The 18,018-nt window shown below is 43.5% G+C and overlaps 1 protein-coding gene across 1 annotated transcript in view; it reads left to right on the plus strand.

The window, feature by feature from the left end:
• Positions 1-351: 351 nt before the first annotated feature.
• The window catches only part of KPNA1 (karyopherin subunit alpha 1), a 31,447-nt gene continuing 13,780 nt past the window's right edge, over positions 352-18,018 (plus strand). The window contains exons 1-3 of the mRNA XM_082206097.1: positions 352-470; positions 16,164-16,297; positions 17,408-17,515. Of these exons, the coding sequence (XP_082062223.1) occupies positions 16,169-16,297; positions 17,408-17,515 (237 nt within the window). The 5' untranslated portion in view covers positions 352-470; positions 16,164-16,168. The remainder of the gene's footprint in view (positions 471-16,163; positions 16,298-17,407; positions 17,516-18,018) is intronic.

The following is an 18,018-nucleotide window of genomic DNA, read 5'->3' on the forward strand; positions in this document are numbered from 1 at the left end:
TTAAATTTAATTCAAGACTCCTCTTAAATTACTCCTCTTAAGTTAATTTAAGACTCCTTTTAAATGACGCTGCGACTCCTTTATGGCTCGCAAGCCGCTGGGAGATCCATTTGAATGGCAATTCCAGCAGCCCAATTCCCTTTCTGCGAGGAGCAGCAGCCGCCGCCTCCGCATCCCTAGAGCGCCACTTCCGGGTCTCCGAGGCCGCGACGGGACCATAGAGCTATAAGCGAGCGCGTCTATGGGCCGCAGAAGGAGAGCGGTGGCGTCGGCGGAAGAGGCGGGGCGGAGGATCCTCCGCCGGAAGCTGCGCCAAAGGGCGCGCTGGGCGCGTGCGCAGGGTCGGCCTTTCGCAGCCGGCTTCGCGGCGCAGAGGAGGGAGAGGCGCCGGCGCGCGCGCGCCTCGGGCCCAGGCAGCGGGAGCGGGAGGGCGACGACGTCGCGGGGCCGCCGGGCCGCCCCACTGGCAGGTACCCGGGAGGGGCCCGCGGAGACCCGGGGGGGGGAAGGAGGGGGAGCGGGGGGGGCGGCGGCGGCGTGTATATATATATCTATCTAGGAGGGCCTTTTCTGAGGGGAGGCGCCATTCTGAGGGGCCTCTTGGGGGCGGGGGCGTCAACCCCCAGGGGCCTCTGAAAGGGGCGCGTGTCTTTGACAGCGGGGGAGGGGGGGAGACGCGTGTCGGAAGTGGCTGTGGGAATGGGCGCGGGGCGTGTATAGGTCACCCTCGTGTAGCCCCTTTTCCACACACACACACACACACACACACACACCCCGTCAGAAAAGGCCCTTCGCTTCGACAGGCAGGCAAGGCGGACACACACACACACACACACACACACATATATATATATATCTTTGTGCACGCCTTGCCTGTCGAAGCGAAGGGTCTTTTTTGACGGGAGACGCGGGTCATCAACCCCCAGGGTCTTCTGAAAGGGGCGTGTGTGTTTGACAGCAGTAGGGAGACGCGGGTCGGAAGTGGCTGTGGGAAAGGGCGCGGGGCGTGTATATGTCAACCTCGTGTGGTCCCTCCCCCCCCCCCATATATACACACACACACGCCCCGTCAAAAAGGCCTTTCGATTTGACAGGCAGGCAAGGCGTACACACACACATATATATATTTGTGTGTGTGTGTGTCTGTATATACACACACACACACACACACACATATATATATATATATATATATATATATATATATATATATTTGCTTTCGTATATATATATATATATATATGAGAGAGTCTGGGTTAAAGGCGGATCTACACGGATCCTCGTGGATCCTCCACTTTTTAAAAAATAACCAACAAATCCAGTGTCAAATCACACCTGGAAATCACACGCCTACAGTACAGACTATAAAAAACGTGGATCCAATACTTTCCCATGCAAAGTGTGTGTGTGTGTGTGTGTGTACGTACGCCTTGCCTGCCTGTCAAAGCAAAGGGCCTTTTTTGATGGGAGACGCGGGTCGTCAACCCCGAGGGTCTTCTGAAAGGGGCGTGTATGTTTGACAGCGGTGGGGAGATGCGTGTCAGAAGTGGCTGTGGGAAAGGGCGCGGGGCCAGGCAGGCAGGCAGGCAGGGCAAGTGTCACAGGGAGCTGCTGCTTCCACTTCGCCCCATTTTGCGGGGTCTTTGGGGCTGGGTACATTGCCCTTGCTTGGGCTGCGAGGGTGTTTTGGAAGCGCTCGCCCGGAGATGCTTTTTTGAAGCTGCCAGGTCTGACCATTGCTCTACCCAGCCCTTCATAAATGTGGGGCTTCTTAGAATGGTAGGGTGGGGAAAGGGACTGCACGAGGGTCATCTAGTCCAACCCCCTCCAAGGCAGGAATCTTTGGCCCAGTGTGGGGCTCAGACTCAGGACCCTGAGATTAAGAGTCTCATCCTGTACCCACTGAGCCAGTCTGATCATTGCTGGATCCGGCCAGCAGCCCATCAAGCCTCTGAAGAAATAGCCAGTTGGATGCTTCTGGAAGCTCACAAGAGGCCATGAAAATTATAGCCATCTCTTAAAAAAGTACTTTCCGGTACCATTCCTCTGGGCACAATAATTAGGAAGATTCTGCTCAAATCCGCAACCCTGAGATTAAGAGCCTCATGCTCTGCCTCAACTGAGCTATCCCAGATTTGGTTTGCTACTGTTTTTTTTTATTAGGTGTTTTATTTTATTATGGGTTTTTTTTCTTTAGTGAACCGCCTTGAGATCTTTGGGTGAGGGGTGGGATACAGATTAAATAAATAATAGTGATAATCAAGACATTAGTGATGCTTTTCTGCGACTGGTGGCCAGTGTCTCTCTTTAGGGCTTCTGCACTCCTACTGCATGGAAATCGTTTAGGTTGTAAAGGGAGAGGATCTCCTGTAAGAAAACCGTGACTTGCTTCTGCTGAGCTCTTTAGACAGTCTCCCGAACTTCTCAGGATCCGTACGGGGAGCTTTCATACTGTCAGGCTAGTGGGCTCTGTCCAAGGCAGAGAGGCAGTGTTAGTGAAGCCCTTTGATTTGGGGATTGAACCTGTGCATTTCAAGTGTAAGTTCTACCTGTTGGAAGAGTTAAGACTCCATTTTCCTTTTCTTATTTTGGGTATATTTGCCCTAGTTTCTAATTGGTAGTGGAGACACACCCTTATCTAGTACACCTTATCTAGTGTCAGGGCCCAAAGCATAGAAAATTAGTCATGGGAAGGGATCAAACCATAAATATTGTGACTTTAGGATAGGTCAGAGGTATCTCTTCTACATTTTTATATTTATTTTTTGCATTGACAGTGGAACCTTAGGCACAAGCCGTAGGGGAGGAGTCAATAATACAGCAGCCCCAAAATGGGGCAGATAAACCAGAAAATCCTCTTGTTTGCAGATGGTAGTATTCTTGTGACAAACCCACAATCTTCTTTGCTAGCACATCAGAGGGTAACTTCACAATGTAATTAAGGTTCAGGTGTTAAAAGTGCACTGTCCAAAGGCTGAGATGCTGGCAGTACACATTTAAAGGGAGGTTCGGGAGGCCTTACCTGGAAGTAAGTCCCATTTAAGTCTATGGGGGCTGAGTATTATTATTATTTATTCGATTTATATACTGTCCTCTACCAAAAAATCCCAGGGTGGTTTACTACATTAAAAGCATATTTTACAGAGCAAAATAATAAAAACATAAAGTAGACATAGAACTGAATTGTTAATATCACATTTCCAATACAAATGGGAAGGAATGGTAACTACCGTATTTTTCGCTCTATAACACGCACTTGTCCATAACACGCACGTAGTTTTTAGAGGAGGAAAACAAGAAAAAAAATATTCTAAACAAAACAGTGGATGCATGATTTTTGTGGTTCATGCTGTGGCCACAGACATGTGATCTGACAGTGAGTTTGGAGTAACCCAATGCAAAAATCCTGAGGATCCATGTGGATCCATGCTTTGTAACCACGTTTTTGCACCACTGCGGCCCCAGATTTTTTTGGTGCAAGATAATAATAATAATAATAATAATAATAATAATAATAATAAATTTTATTTATATCCCGCCCTCCCCAGCTGAGCCGGGCTCAGGGCGGCTAACAACAATCAAATAAACAATCAAATAATAACACATTCTAAAAATATTTCATTATAAAAATTAGTTAAAATCAAATTGATGGCAACCGATTAAACAAAATTCTGTGCAGGTTGCCAGAGGAGGGAGTCAGGCTGTGCCCTGACCAAAGGCCTGGCAGAACAACTCTGTAGTTGTAGCCATGGACATGCTATGTGATCTGATGGTGAATTTGGGGTGACCCAGTGCAAAAATCCTGAGGATCCATGTGGATCCGTGCTTTGTAACCACATTTTAAGTGGGGAGGGAAGGAAAAGCACTCAAGGGACAAGGAGAAGGATGCTGCTAATAATGCAGAAAAGGGGTTTAAGAGGAGAAGGCTCCTCTCCTCTCCCACTTTGCTCCTTTAAAGCAAGCAGGCTCTGCTTTTCTTCCTCCTCCCGCTCATCCCCGGCTTAGCGAGCTGAAAAACTTTGCTGCTATGTAGCGAGCTGAGTGGGGAGGAGAGAGGGACAAGAGAGCTTGCTTTAAAGGAACCAACTGGACAGGAGCCGCTTACACTCTTCTCTCCCGCTTTGCTCCTTTAAAGAAGCAGGCTCTCTGTCCCTTTCTCCTCCCCATTCAGCGGCTCTTCTTCCGTTTTGCTGTTTCAAAGCGAGCCACGGAGGAGGGAAGGAAGGGGAACCATGGATTCTCTGCTCACGACTGCAGCAGATCCCCCCCGCCACCTGTAGGCATTCCCTCCATAACACGCGCAGACATTTCCCCTTACTTTCTAGGAGGAAAAAAGTGAGTGTTATGGTGCAAAAAATACGGTACTTAGAAACATTTTGGGGTTGTAATTGTATAGGGACTTGATTAAACATATTATATTGATGTGCTCAGTTTAAAAGGATATGACAGACTGGGGAAAGCCAAATGTGTCATAGTTGATGAGGGCGCAACCAGGGAAAATTAGTATTTTGTCCAAATTTATATATTTATTCCCTAAGCAGTAGTTACAATGAATCATTGAGTGACTGGCAGAAGCTATTAGTGAGGGTGAAGAAAAGCTCAGGATATGAGTGCCACATATTTTATATCCTGATGTCTTCCACATAAAGGGTGGGGAGACTGTACAGGAGTAATGCTCTAACAAATTGTTCTCTATAGAGTGATGGGTTTTCTCTGGAAAAGAAGCACAAAAGTAGGTGCCAAACAATTCAAGCTATGCTTACATGGTCTAAGCCTTGACAATCTGACTGAGGTAGCTAGTATAAAATTCTGGAATCTTACCAGTTTTCACCTTTTTAGGATAAGCCTATTTTAGACCTGTTTGGCTTGTAGATTCTTTAAATTATTGGAGGGAAATAGTTGCAAGGTTTTAAAAAACTGATGGACGGGCATCTTTTAAAGAGGGAGGTCAAGATTAAATTAAAATATGTTATCGGTATATACATCACTTGGCTAATGTCTGTAGAGCCTTACTGAGTTTGCACACTTCTTGACAAACAATTTAGCCAATCGAAAAGAACTATCTTGGTCATATAACCTGTTAGGGTCCCACACCATCCTATGTAGTTTGATTGTTTCAGGACATAGAAACACAAATTGAGGTAGAGGTACATAGATCCAAAGGCTTCTTCCTCAAACAACTTTAGGTAAACCTCCTTTTATCGGGATTATATAGCAAGGTGGTACAGTATATCCCAGTCATAATATAAATCAGAAATGTGTCGGACCACTACTGGTAGGATTAGACAAATCTTTGATAGCTATGTCCAAAGGCTAAATGATATCAGGCATGTATATTCCAATGTATTAATGGGATCACTAGCTGTTTTTATACCAATTGACCCACACATTCTGTTAGGGTGTTCAGACACAAACTGAGGCAGAAATTAGAAGGGAATTGAATTATATTGTTACTGCTAAAATTTAGCTAACTTAAAGATAAAAGTGCATAAGTTCACCTGCAAAATGTGGGAGCTCTTAATCACGAACAAGATCTCAATACAAAGGAACAACCAATTGTTTGGGGGCTTTTTAGAAAAGTGCTTTCAGTTTCTTAACTGTGTTGTGTCCACCAAAACAGTGCACAAACAATCATTTTGCTTTAACTCAGTGACACTGAAGAAGGAATGTTCAGGGTCTACAATTTGAATTTGAACCTCGGTTTGTACATTAAAAAGTATTTTCCTAAATATTTAAAGTAGCTACTGGCCTTTTTCAGTGAATTTTAAGCAAAAGCTTCAAAATAAGTATGATGAAAGCAAGTAATGGATTTCTGATTTGAAGACTGTCTATAGTTTATAGTGCTGTATATGAACTAAGTGCACTTATTCCTGAGTTATCCCATGAGTGTAGCCATAACACCCAGCATGTCTTAGCTTCACAAGGCCATTGCAGAGCAGAAAAGAAGTTGCTGGCCATGAATTTGCACAACACTGGTGGATGAATATTGCCAGTAGCTTATCGCTGCATCTCAATTAGATCAGGGATCATTTTTGTTTTGTGGATAACTTAAGTTATTCACACATGCAAGTCTTCCTAGCAACAGCATGAAATATAATAGAATTGTAGTGTTGGAAGGGACCACAAGGGTCATCTAGTCCAACCCACTTCAGTGCAGGAATCGTTTGCCAAGTGTGGGGCTCAAACCCATGACCCTGAGATTAAGGGTCTCATCCTGTACCCACAGAGCCATTCTGATCATTGCTGGATGCTGCCAGCAGCCCATCAAGCCTCTGAAAAAATAGCCTGTTGGGTGCTTCTGGAAGCTCACAAGAGGCCATGAAAACAAGTACTTTCCAGTACCATCCCTCTGAGCACAATAATTCAATTTAATTACTCTAGCTGATAGCCACTGCTAGACCATGAATTAGTCTAATACTTTTAAGAAACACAATCAAAGCAAGAGACCATTGTCACATCATGCAGACATGGAATTTCCTTTTAGTCCAGAGCAGGTTAAACACCAGTATTTGAAACAAAGAAATTTCATATTCATGGTGTGTTTTATCTTGTCTGAAATGAATTTCAGTAGTGAAGTGCATTTTCTTGAGACATTTCCTGGGAAAATATCCCTATGCAAATTACTCTAATTTTTCAGTTTGCATCACAACATTTTCTGATACCCTAGAGAGTTATCTAATTAGCATGTTTATTTTTCTTTTATTTAGTAAATGAAGCTAAAAAGTTTGAAGCTGCCAATTATTGCCTGATGTGTTGTACTGTATTTGCAATTGGCATCCATTCATTATTATGAATGAACATAGGAAATTATTCCCGCCCCCTACACTTCACTGAGTTTCTCTTTATTGGCTATCATTCAGGCCATGCCCAAGAACTGATCCAGCAAACCCATTGCTACATACCGTATTTTTCGCTCTATAAGACGCACCAGACCACAAGAAGCACCTAGTTTTTGGAGGAGGAAGACAAGAAATAAAATATTCTGAATCTCAGAAGCCAGAACAGCAAGAGGGATTGCTGCAAAGCGAAAGCAGCAATCCCTCTTGCTGTTCTGGCTTCTGGGATAGCTGCGCAGCCTGCATTCGCTCCATAAGACCCACACAGATTTCCCCTTACTTTTTAGGAGGCAAAAAGTGAGTCTTATAGAGCAAAAAATACGGTACCTGATGACAATGCACTGCAAAACCATGGATGGCTTCACCTCATATCTGGCAGCGTGGGTGATAAGATAAAACCTGACTCTATGCTGCAAATTCCATGGGATCAAAGAGAAATCCACCTGCACCACCTTTTGTGCTGGCCAGCCCAGGTATAAGCAGAAACCATTCCAGTTCATTTCCTTCCAAACTATAGCCATTCCAGAAGTATACTATGGTTGATGGTATTGAAAGCTGCTTAGAGATCGAGGATCAACATCAGGCTTCCTCAACCCTGGCCCTCCAGATGTTTTTGGCCTACAACTCCCATGATCCCTAGCTAGCAAGACTAGTTGTCAGGGATGCTGGGAATTGTAGTCTCAAAACATCTGGAGGACCAGGGTTGAGGAAGCCTAATCAACATGGAGACATTTCCCCTATTTCTCACCTGGCAGCTAGGTCATCCCACAGAGCAGCCAAAATAGTTTCTTTGTCAAAACCAGGCCTGAACCCCAACTGTAATGGACCCAGAAAATCAGATTCATCCAAGACTGCTGGGTCTGGTTGGCAGCCACACATTCCATCACTTTGTACAGGAAAGGGACATTAGCTAGTGGTCTATAGTTGTTAAAGTATTCTAAGTCCAAGGATTCTTTCTTCAATAATGGACACACTGCCACCTGTTCACCCTCTCTTGGTGAGGTTTATTATCTTCAGGACCTGACCAGTTGTCCCTTTGCTGCTAGAAGCAGTAAGCCGGGAAGGGCAAGGGGTCAAGCAAACTCATAGTTGTGTACACCCAACCAAGTTGCCTTGTCTGCATCCCCTACCAACTGAAACTGGCCATCAGGACTAGACTAGACAGTACGCTGGGTATTTCCACAGATGGGCCAGCAACAGCTAAGTCGTGGTGGTTGCAAGTGGTTTTATCCTTAAAATGTCTTGCAAACAAGTAACAACATACTTGCTTCTACTATTTCATCCATAGAGCCAGAGTTGAAAAGGTCTTGAACCACTTGGAAAAACCCTGCTGGGTTACACTGAGGGGCAATGGAGCTGGTGAAAAACCACACCTTTTCCTTACCCTCGGTGGCTTAATACTGAGTTTATACTAGTGTTGGATTGGATTCTTCTTTCCTCCACTTGTGTTCTGGTTATCTCCCAGCTTGCTTCATTGCCCTCAGCTCAGGTATGTACCATGGAACATCCTTGGCTCTGTTAAACAGGAGAGGAGGACACATGGAACAAATTGTGTTAATTATTCAGGTCATTTTGGTATTTCACAGATCAGCCAGAAATTTGGCAGGAGCAGCAGTCATATCCGCAAAAGCACCCCCTCCCCAAAAAACCCCTTAGGATCCATTGGTCCCTGGGGTGGACCATCCTAATAGACCCCCATACATGCCTGCAAGTGTAATTCGCAACAGGAGGGAGAATTTGCAGCCCAATATAGGTAAGGGGATGATTAACAGATTCCTAGTTCAAGTCTCAAACGCTAGATGTAATTACAAGACTGCCAAAAGAATTTTTTGGACATTATTTCAGAGCCACTGTAAATTTTGAGGATTCATGGTGGGCAGTTGAGGTGCCAGAAGGTTGGAGACAGACAAGAGCCCCTGTCTTCAGAAAGTGAGGAAAGAGCTAGGCTTGGAAACTGAAGATCGGTCAGCTTGACATTGTTCCTGGGCAAATTTCTGTTATAGCTTATTAAGTTTGTGAGCATTGATAAAAGAATGCATTGATTTCTAGGAGCCAGCATGGGTTTATCAAGCATAAGTCATGTCAGACCAACTTCATCTCCTTTTTTGACAGTTACTAATTTGGTAGACCATGGAAACGTTCTGGGCATAGCATTATCATTATTTCAGCAAAGGATTTAACAGAGTTTCCCGTGGTACGCTTGCTGACAAGATGATAAAATGTGAGCTGGATGATACTACTGTTAGGTGGCTCCACAGCTGTACCCAGCAAGTGCTTATAAGCACGACTCTGTTCTTGCTTTTGTGCTGTTGAACATTTTTATCTAGGGTGAGGGCATTGAGGGGATGTTTATCCCATTTGCAGATGACACAAAGCTTGGAAAGATAACTGACACCATAGAAGACAGAATCAAGGGTCTTGACAGATTGGAATACTGGGCCAAAGCCAACACTGTGAAATTCAACAGAGACAAATGTCTTGCATTTAGGGGCAAAAGTGGTGGGCGCATGTGAAAAGGATCTAGGTATCTTAGTTGATCGCAAAGTGAACATGAGCTAGCAGTGTGATGTGGCTGTTGTGAAAGCGAATGCATTTGTCATATGCATTAACAGAAACATAGCAAAGCTCTGCATCCACTTTCAGTGAAGCTGAGTATCAAACCAAAGGAGGCAGCTATAGAGGTATTTCAGCCTGCTTCAAAGTGAAGCAGGCCTTATCTGAAATGGACCCAAGTGCAGTGGACTGATCCCAAAACTTTGGTCCTGCTTTGGGGTTTTGTAGGGTATAAAAGCAGCTGTCAACAGGGTGGATAAAAATCAATTATTTTAAAATAATGGAATTTTTTTAAATTTAAATTTGATTTTTAAAATAAAATGCTTTTGGAGGAAAAATCTTTCTAAAGATAGTTTTCTATTTAAGTTACATTATAGTCCAAAGGCTATTCATCAGGAAATAAGGATTTGTTTTAAGTTTTTCATGTGTGCTAAAACTCAGTCTAAGGTTTTTGGTTTTTTTTAAATCATTTAACAAATCAGTTAACAAACATGGATACATATGATATAATGTTACTGTTTTAGTTAAATAAATTATTTAAATTGTAATTAAGGAAATGATTGTTTTTCTCCTTCCAATAAAGTACAGCAGAAAAGTTGTCCAAATATAAACCTCATAATAATTTCATAATTATTTGTCTATGTATTTCTTATAGTATAACCAAATCAGTTATTTTTGATATAACTGTAAAAACTACTCTGAAAATTTATTATTCCAAAAATGAAACTTTCATCTGGTTGTAAATATTAAGATTATACCAGGAAGAATGGCTCTTTCTGTAAAAAAATGATTTAAATAAAATCTTACTGACTAGTGATTTAAATCGATTTAATTTAAATCAAATCCACCCTGGCTGTCAACAACTGAATGTGTCCCCGTCTCCCCAAAGCAGTCCCTGCTCTTGATCACTAAGTTGTCCACTAAGACCATAACATTTCTTTCCTTGGTAGTAACAACCAATTTTGACCCCTGTTGCATCAGGTTTATATGTGAAATAATTTTTTTTTTTGCCCTAGTTTGCATTACTTTGTAAACTTACATTGGATTTAGGCTGACATTTTGTTGCTCATTCACCCAGCTTGGAAGATGGTTGTGATGTTCTTCTCAATGGCTGCTGGGCTTTTGATCATCCTGAATAATTAGTAAAGTTCTTATTGCCCGCCCCCCGACACCAATTCATTTATTAAAGTTGGATGGCACATGTTCCAACACAGGGCTTTGGGAAACAAGATGGCTTGTTTCCATGAATGTAAAAACTGACCATTGTCGTCTTTGCTTCTAATAAGCGTTTGATTTTTATTTATTTTTTTGCCTATAGAGCCAAAACTGTGGTACCCAGTGAGTGGTGTCCGGAGACTCAGGGTAACCCCAAGATACGCAGAAGCTCAAGAATATCTGGAGGCAGGGCAGAAACCAGAATGGGGGAGACACACACACCACCCTCCAAAGCAGCCTGTAATAACTCAGAGTCGCAGAAGGCTAAGAGGGGGAAACTGCTAGCAGGCTGGGCGGAGGGAAGGGAGCAGTGCAACTGGGGCTGGAGGACAGGAACATTAATAATAATAATAATAATAATAATAATAATAATAATAATAATAATAATAATAATTTATTATTTATACCCCGCCCATCTGGCTGGGTTTCCCCAGCCACTCTGGGCGGCTTCCAAAAGAATATTAAAATACTATGATACATCAAACATTAAAAGCTTCCCTAAACAAGGCTGCCTTGAGATGTCTTCTAAAAGTCTGGTAGTTGTTGTTCTCTTTGACATCTGGTGGGAGGGTATTCCACAGGGAGGGCGCCACTACCGAGAAGGCCCTCTGCCTGGTTCCCTGTAACTTGGCTTCTCGCAGTGAGGGAACCGCCAGAAGGCCCTCGGTGCTGGACCTCAGTGTCCGGGTAGAACGATGGAGGTGGAGACGCTCCTTCAGGTATACTGGACCGAGGCCGTTTAGGGCTTTAAAGGTCAGCACCAACACTTTGAATTGTGCTCGGAAACGTACTGGGAGCCAATGTAGGTCTTTCAAGACCGGTGTTATATGGTCTCGGCGGCCGTTCCCAGTCACCAGTCTGGCTGCTGCATTCTGGATTAGTTGTAGTTTCCGGGTCACCTTCAAAGGTAGCCCCAGGTAGAGCGCATTGCAGTAGTCCAAGCGGGAGATAACCAGAACATGCACCACTCTGGCGAGGCAGTCCGCGGGCAGGTAGGGTCTCAGCCTACGTACCAGATGGAGCTGGTACACAGCTGCCCTGGACACGGATTTAACCTGTGCCTCCATGGATAGCTGTGAGTCCAAAATGACTCCCAGGCTGCGCACCTGGTCCTTCAGGGGCACGGTTACCCCATTCAGGACCAGGGAATCCCCCACACCTGCCTGCCCCCTGTCCCCCAGAAACAGTACTTCTGTCTTGTCAGGATTCAATCTCAATACAAAGGGAATAAATAAAGAAGTGTCTGGATGGGTCCCTTCCAGGTTCACACTGAGAAGCTGTTTTTGAGGAGAGCTGCCCATATACCTCAGTGGAGAAATCCAAGATTGTAAAGTAGCTGGGATGGATCGCATGTGTCCACCAACAGCACACACACGCACAGGGGTGGGGGGAGTTCTTACTGTTTCCAAATTCTTGGTGTGAAACATGCTTTAAAAATGGCCGCTAATGCCAATGCAAAATTCAAAGGAGATGCAATCCATTCTCCCCAAATTGCAAGGGCTGTTGCTAGAAGAGAGTGGCTCGTGATAGACCTGCAGTGTAGCTCACACTGAATACTGCAGCTCAGGCATTGCAGCAATGCTGCAGTGTTGTCCAGACGTTATTAAACCCCTTATTGAAGTTTGGGCTGAAGCTGAAATAGTAATTTAAAGCTGTGCTGCAGTGTTATCCATTGCCTTTCCCCCCACGCTGCAGGTTAGGCTTGGAGAGCAGGACCCAAAAACCCTGCAGTGTAGCTCACGGTTATACACCTATCAAGGGATGGAGAACTGTGCTGAGGCAGGGTAGCTTATAGCAGCTCTCTACACTATATTCAGTGTTAATACGCTATGGCATTTTGTTGCGAGGTCCTGCTTCTATGTTCTACAGTGGTACCTCAGGTTACATACACTTCAGGTTACATACGCTTCAGATTACAGACTCCGCTAACCCAGAAATAGTACCTTGGGTTAAGAACTTTGCGTCAGGATGAGAACAGAAATTGTGCTCCGGCGGCGCAGCAGCAACACGAGGCCCCATTAGCTAAAGTGATGCTTCAGGTTAAGAACAGTTTCAGGTTAAGAACGGACCTCCGGAACGAATTAAGTACTTAACCCGAGGTACCACTGTAATACCAAACTGTTCTCTTGATGCTAGTCCTTATGTAAGCAAAATGGTACCATCCACACACAAGGGGAAAGGTTTCAGCAGGTTCAGAGGAATCCGAATTTTGCTGAAGGACTGGGGGAAAAATAGGAAGAAGCAGCCTTGGGGAAGCCCCTGCCAAGGAACCCAATGAAGACTCACCATTCACAGCAGCCATGAAAAGCTGTTGCGGGCTGGGGGGGAATAATAATAAGAATACCCCTTATTAATGATTGCTCTTTTTTCTCTTCTGAGAGAAGGAATAATAGGAGGGGGCGTTATTCCTTTTGTTTGTTACTATGTTAAGTATTTTTTTCTGTTTTTATATTGTAAACTGCCTTGTGACCCTCAGATGAAGGGTGGTATAGAAATTTATTAAATATAAACAAACAGGACAGCTTCCGCTAAATTCATGTAGTTTGTCTGCTTTGACTGTATAGGTATATTTATATCTCCCATTTCTCCCATCATGGAACTCAATGTGATGGGTGTATGTAGAATTCCCAGGTGGTCTTGTATTCAGGCACTACCAGAACGATGCAGCCTCATTGATTTTAAGTTGTCAATTAGTTCTTCTTTTCCTTTCCTTTCTTGTCAATTAGTTCTGAAGCACATCCTTTATCACCTCTGTCTGAGAAGATTCACTGCTTCTGACCAGTGATTCAGGTGTGAGAATCTGTCCCAATATTTTCTGCAGTGAATTCACTTCATTTCTTTGTCCTCCTTCAGTAATAGTTCGGTTCCTTTGTCACTTAATGTTCCTTTTCACTCTTGCTAGCCTCCTTCTGAGTTATTTTGAGAAAAGTTTATTATCTGTTCTTACCAGCTTTATAGCAACTTGCACAAATTCCTCCTGTGCCTTATCAGTTTATATTGGTTTTTCCAGAGTCTCTGCTTTTCTTTTTAAATTCCCATTTGGACAAGACTTCTGCATTTTTAAAGGAAGCATTCTTGCCTTTAAAAACAAGAGTTTCCCTAGTGGTGCTATTGAAACATGTTGGTATCGTCTTAGACTTGGCTATGTAATCAACTCCTAAGATAATGTTTAAGACAACCTCTAGATTTTCTGAACATATTTTACCCTTCTGACTCTCCCTTTTAGTTTCCTTATTTTAAATCTCCTTCCATTTTTGAAATCTTATTTTTTGAAACTAATTATGATGATTTTAGACTTCCCTGGCAATTCTTTGAGCATGTTTCTCTTGAACTTGATAATGTCTCAGTCTCTTCAACTAAGAGATATAGCAGCAAATGTAACATTGCCATTTTATGGAACGGGTATGTAGGGAAAGCATTGGAATGCACAGTACATCTTCCCTTTTGTACCCTCCTGCTTCAGCTGAGGGTACCACACGCCACGTAGCCTGACATCTAGAGATTTTTTCAACTGGGTTTGCATAGTGAAGGGGAGGATAAGAGCAGCTGCATTCATGATGGATCAGAACACATTTGAGTCCAGCATGTTTGTGTCTTTTGAGCTATCTCAAAACGACTTGTCTCCAAAGCTGAGCCCCTTAGATGTGGATGAAGGACTTTTGCACACCACAATAACACATGGACAACTTGTGACACAGTTGTAACTCGTGTTGCTTTCATATTAAGTGCAGCTTGGAGCTTTATGAAATTTTTAAAGTGTGTGATTTATTTCTGCCTCTGCTTTTTGGTTTTATATAATTCTTTGATAATACCTTCAATTTATATATAAATAAGGGTTGTCTCTCACGTTACCTGGTTACCTGTGGGCTGCAAGCCAGGTGTAATCCTTGACCAGGTTTCTTGGGGCCCTGATTCATGCCTCATGCAGAGATGGTATGGCATCAACTAAGTCCTACTCAGCGTAGAGCCATTTAAACAAATGAACGTGGCTAATTAATTTAACTAGGTCTACTCTGAGTAAAAGAGTACCACCCAGAGTGTGGGGGGGAGAGGAGTGGGGTGGCACAGAGAAAGGAAGCGGTATTTAGTCCTGGAATGCTGCAAGCACTGCCCTCCATTGAAAGCAGCTCCCGTTGACTTTTCCCATGAGTCAAAAGCCCTTAATTGGAAAAAGAGTCCCCATAGTGTTGCACACACTATTGAGGTTGTTTAGGTCTACAGAAAGCAAACCATGTGGCTGATCTAAATGGGTGGTATGCTTTTTGTTCCTTGTAACCCAAAGTTCACACACATACCTTGTGTGTTCCGTTCCCTTGATGCCACAAACTGTGTGTGTGTGTGTGTGTGTGTGTGTGTGTGTGTGTGTGTAAGTAAGTAAGGGTCGATGAATATTGCAACAGTGAGAATATTTAGCTCTCATTTGAAACTGGCGTCTGCTTCTCCTGGAAATGAAATTTCCCCCTTGCTGCCTGCAGAGCATGTTCCTCTGAGAATGGAATGATGCATTGCAGTGCGCATTGGGGCAGGCAGGGGTGGAGTCGAAAAGAGATGATTGCCAGGAAAGGCAAGATCTGCCTCCTTCCTTTGCAGCTGATTGACTGCTCTCTATGTCTGGGTCATACTGCTCTGTGAGTGGTGGTAGGAGTGACTTACAAGAACCCTCTATAAATGAAATTCATGATGTGGGAAAAGCCTAACACTGTTAATCTGCCATCTTAACCACAATAACATGATCTCAGTTTAACTTAATTCCATTTACATGTCTCATGTTTGCTCATAACTGGGTGTAAAAATAATTTCAACCAGGGCTATTAAATCAGTGGGACCAGAAGTACTGGACTTAAGTGACTACACAGATTAGGGCAAATATGAGCTAAAATACTGCACAGAATTTTTGCTGTCTTGTTTGTTATTTGGGGATAGGTTCTATGCCAGTAGAGCAAAGACTTTCTGCTGAAGCCATGTGGGCTTCAAGGGGAGCCAGAACTGACACTTAATCTGACATCTATATTCACTCTTACTCCTACAAAAGCTATAAAGTTGTTTTTTCTCCACTGCTTGCTACCTTCAAATGCTTGGAAGCACTTGCATAGGAACAAACACTTTTCCAACCTTCCCTCTACCATACTTATTCAAATAAATGTTGCAGGAAGAATATTAAATTTTTGCCTCTTTGAGGTTACTCTGGCCAGGAATTAGGAAATTCCCTAAAAACACTGTTGGGGTACTTAAGGGGGCTTAATAAAGAGTTCCGCAGAAGAATTGACCCAAGTGCAGATCTTCTGCCTTTATCCCTGTATGTTTGACACCACACTTTGAGATTATATCTTCATCAGAATTATTATTTTAATCTGCTGTTCATCATAGCCAAGTAAATTTGCTGAGCTAGGGGTAGAGTTACTCTCTTGATACCTGCCTTTAACATGTTATACCTCTTGTAGGGTTGGAAAGAAATCTATTGGCATTGCTAAAGTCAATAAAAAATTCAACTGAACAAAAGAACAGAACAGAAAATGCTCCTTTGACCCATATTTTCTTTCTAATTACATTGCTGTTTAGAAATCATGACAACTTCAGGAAAAGAGAACTTCCGACTGAAGAGCTATAAAAACAAGTCTCTGAATCCTGATGAAATGCGCCGCCGGCGGGAGGAAGAGGGCCTCCAGCTACGGAAGCAGAAGCGAGAGGAGCAGGTACGCTCCTCCATAGGCAATGAAAATTAGAAATCCCATATTCAGTTGCAGGATCTCTTGGCTTGGGTGTCACCCAACTTTGGATGGGCGGGGGAGTAGGGCATACCATTTTAGAGCGTGAAACATAATTTTTGCAAATTTACTTTTGCAAATTTATTCAGTGAGGGGTCTTAAAAATACGTTTTTGTGTGTGAGGAATTCATACCTGTTCTTATTTTTGTGATTGGACAACATTTAGCTTGATAAACCTACATTTGAATAAAAAGCACGTGTTTCCCTGGATAAAACATACCCTACTTAAGCATACAGCATTACTTTGTAATCATAAAACAACTATAGAAAGTAATGACATCAATTAATAATAAATTTAAACAGCAAGTTTCATCAAGTCTTGCTATGATTCATTCTTGAACACCAGCCACCATCTTGCTTCTGCCTCTGATGTAGCCTTCAGGATTCTCATGTTTATACTCCCTGCCTCCTGCCTCTGTGCCTTGTTTCACACATTTCTGTATAGACTGAGCATGGCAAGGCCACTGTGGAACCTGCATGAGCTCATTGATGAACTGACTGACTTCTGCTGTAGTAAGACTATCCCAAAGGAGGCTACCCTGTCAGACCAGTCTAGCAGCTCCAACAGAGACAAAACACAGAGGCTGATGGAAGCTGTCTTCCTTGGATGTACATAAAGATCTCCCAGTGTGTCATCATTTCCGCTCCTCAAGCCAGCGATATTTTGGGCACCAGCTCTCCTTTGCTCACTATTATCTGAGCACAAGAGTGTCTAGACTATCATTTCTCTGAATTCATACCATGCTGAACGCTGTGTGGTTGGCAAAACAGCATCTACTACAGCCTTATTTTGCAGCCTAGCTCGCCACAGCTGAAAGAAGATGATGTGTGGACCTTCCCCACAAGAGTGTTTTACTCTGACATTGTGTGATGTAGCGTGTCGGATTGGGACATGGGAGACCAGGAATTCACTGATCTGTGGCCCCACTTTATGATTTCTATATAGTGTTTAATAAATCACTATCTTTGGTTATATTCTCTCAGCATATAAACAGTGTTAGTTGTAACTCTGTAATTTCTCTGCATATCTCTCTCCAGTTGTTTAAACGCAGAAATGTTGCTACAGCTGATGAAGAAGCGGAAGAGGAAGTTATGTCAGATGGCGGCTTCCATGAAACCCAAATGAATAACATGGAAATGACTTCTGTAAGTGGAGCAAAGACTTGACAACTCCATTCAGTTTGCTTTTCCTGTAGTGCCAACTGTGATTTGTAAGGCTGCAATCTCAAAACACACTTCCCTGGAAAGCGGTTCATCTACGATCGCTTGGACATGCCTAACTTGTGTATATTTTGCAGCGGTTGCTGCACTCTGCCACTGAAAGTGCCCTGTAAAAGTCTTGTTAAGGGAGCAATCTAGACTTTGCCCCTGCCTGTGGGACTTTGCAGAGCAGTGGGGCCATTGCCACAAACACAGCCTTGTTGCTCATGAGGGCCAGGGTAGAAAGCGAATCTTTGGCAGTTTTCAGGCCCAGGTTGGGCACCACGCCATCACATGATGGCATTGGAACCAGCTTAGGATCCAGTGTTTCAGGGCTCTCTGTTCACCCCTGTTGGCAGGGATCCTGCCAGTGTCCTCCTGGCATATTTGGCAGGCAGAAGCAGGAGGTCAGCACTGGTGACTCTTGGGAGGCCAGCTTAGCCAGGAAA

The sequence above is a fragment of the Podarcis vaucheri genome (assembly GCF_965113315.1).
Source record: "Podarcis vaucheri genome assembly, chromosome: 17".
Taxonomy (NCBI): domain Eukaryota; kingdom Metazoa; phylum Chordata; class Lepidosauria; order Squamata; family Lacertidae; genus Podarcis; species Podarcis vaucheri.